Source organism: Volvox carteri (genome assembly GCF_000143455.1).
Source record: "Volvox carteri f. nagariensis unplaced genomic scaffold VOLCAscaffold_15, whole genome shotgun sequence".
Taxonomy (NCBI): Eukaryota; Viridiplantae; Chlorophyta; class Chlorophyceae; order Chlamydomonadales; family Volvocaceae; genus Volvox; species Volvox carteri.
Window position 1 is genome coordinate 813,352 of NW_003307558.1, and position 1,944 is coordinate 815,295.

General features: G+C 52.8%; 1 protein-coding gene across 1 annotated transcript in view; it reads right to left on the minus strand.

Annotated features, from left to right (window-relative positions):
- phV15 (extracellular matrix glycoprotein pherophorin-V15) overlaps positions 1 to 1,117 on the minus strand; it is a gene marked incomplete at its 5' end in the record, with an annotated part of 5,252 nt that extends 4,135 nt beyond the window's left edge. Inside the window, 2 exons of the mRNA XM_002949684.1 lie at positions 103 to 470; positions 860 to 1,117. Coding sequence (XP_002949730.1) covers positions 103 to 470; positions 860 to 1,117 — 626 coding nt within the window. The remainder of the gene's footprint in view (positions 1 to 102; positions 471 to 859) is intronic.
- Between the last annotated feature and the right edge of the window lie 827 nt (positions 1,118 to 1,944).

Consider the following 1,944-nt stretch of genomic DNA (forward strand, 5'->3'; position numbering starts at 1 on the left):
GAGGGAGGAGGCGGCGGCGGCGGCGGCAAGGGCAGAGGTGGCAAGGGAGGTGGGGGAGAAGGAGGGGGCGGCGAGGGTGGTGCCGACGGCGGTGGCTGCAACGGCCCGTCCCGCCCAGCCAGCAGCGGTGGCGTCTGTGGGATTGGCGCGCTTACAGTCGATATTGGGCAGCAGTCTAGCTGGGAGTCGAACAGCGCTACCGAGCAGGTGCTCCCTGGCCTCCCAGGGGGGGGGACACAGAGCTCCTCAAGGGTACTGCAGCCGCGGCCCAGGGCATTGGCTGCCAAGGTTAGACACACCTGGGCGCCATCGTCACCGGGCCCCAGCCCCAGCTGTGTGAGGCGGAGGATGGCGCTGCCGGGGGGACCAGCGGGCGGGTACTCGAAGGCGGGACCGATCCTGGTCGGTGCGCCGTTGACGGTGGACTTAATCACTGCGCCGAGGACGTTGCATTCCCTGCGGACGTTGAACTTTTGCGGCATTTTTGGAGAGAGAGAGAGAGCGGATTGGGCGAGAGGGGATTGTTGGGGCGGTTGGGGCTTGTTTTGTTGTTGTTGTGGGGTTGCTGGGGAGGGGGTTGGGGCCCGCCCAGCGTCGTGTTGGTGATTTGGTGGGGGAAAAGAGGATTTGGGATTTTGTGGGATGAGCGTGTTTTCTGAGATCTTTGGGGTCAAGGCGCCAAGCTGGAGGAGTATTATAGGGTTTGGGGGTATGGGGGGGGGTGTTAGGTAGTTATTACAGCGAGCCCCAGACCCAAAACGAAATGCCCTTCAGGGGAAGGGGAAGGGGGAGTGGGACTGGATATTGCATGGGTAGCTCGGATATTTAGAAGCCTTGATAATTTGAGTATTTTGTGTACCTCTATTTTCTTGACGTCCGACTTCGTGCAGCAGTAGGAAGTGCATCCAGGAGGGGATTTCACGGTCAAAGTGAAGCAGTACGTGCCGCCGCCATACGCCTTGAAATTTGGCGAGATGCGATAAGATGAGATCCATCTTGCACAGTTGAAATAGGGAAAGGTGGGGATCGCTCCAGACTGTTGGGCATCGGCGACCCTGCGACATGGGAGGTCGTGAGGAGCCGTCCTGAAATCAACGGCACTGTAAAGTTGCGTCATCAGTATTGAGAAAGTTATATTAGCTGTAAGATTACTGAAAGCAAGGATCACATATTCTGGGTTTGCGCGACTAACTGCAGCCTAGTAACTGACGAACGCATCAACCAACTGGTGAAGTGGTAATCGGAGCGATCGAGAATGACGGAATCTGTCCCCAGTGCTGAATATCAGTGCATATATGCCTATCCCCTTGTATTTGCCTGTCATGTTAATCTTTTGGATTCGATACCCAATTTTATGCACTCACACGGTCCTAGCCACGGCGAAAAGTAAAAGCAATGCACCGCGCTTCATATTGTTACAGAAGCAGCGGATATTTATAATTGCTTGCTGCGAAACATTTTCCCTTATCGATAGATGCACTCGTGCAGCCGCAAAATGATGTACGACGCCCACCATGATATTGCAGAAATTAAGCAGTTCCTTGCATTTAAAATTAATGATCTTGATGAAACTTATTTCACTCTGATATCTTAGTAGCTTTGGGCAGTGCCGGTAAAAATCACATGTCTCGATGTCTGACATAAGACCAAAATCTATGGGTCTGTAAACAGAAGCCAAGGCCTACTCTCTGCTTTGAACCTATTTAAATCAGGATTACAGTTATAGCTCGTGCTTCGCTGTGTATGGGTCCTGGCTTTATGCCCTGTCGGTTAACACGTTGCTAACGGTTGTCAGCGCCGCTAGATCTCACATGTTTCGAACATCAATACAGGAGATGCTCACATACAGTCAATTAATACACTATTAATCGATACTGCTTGCAGACAGCACCAGAAATCATGTGAACTGATGTCGAGGTGTTGGGAGACATTCGGGTTCGGCCC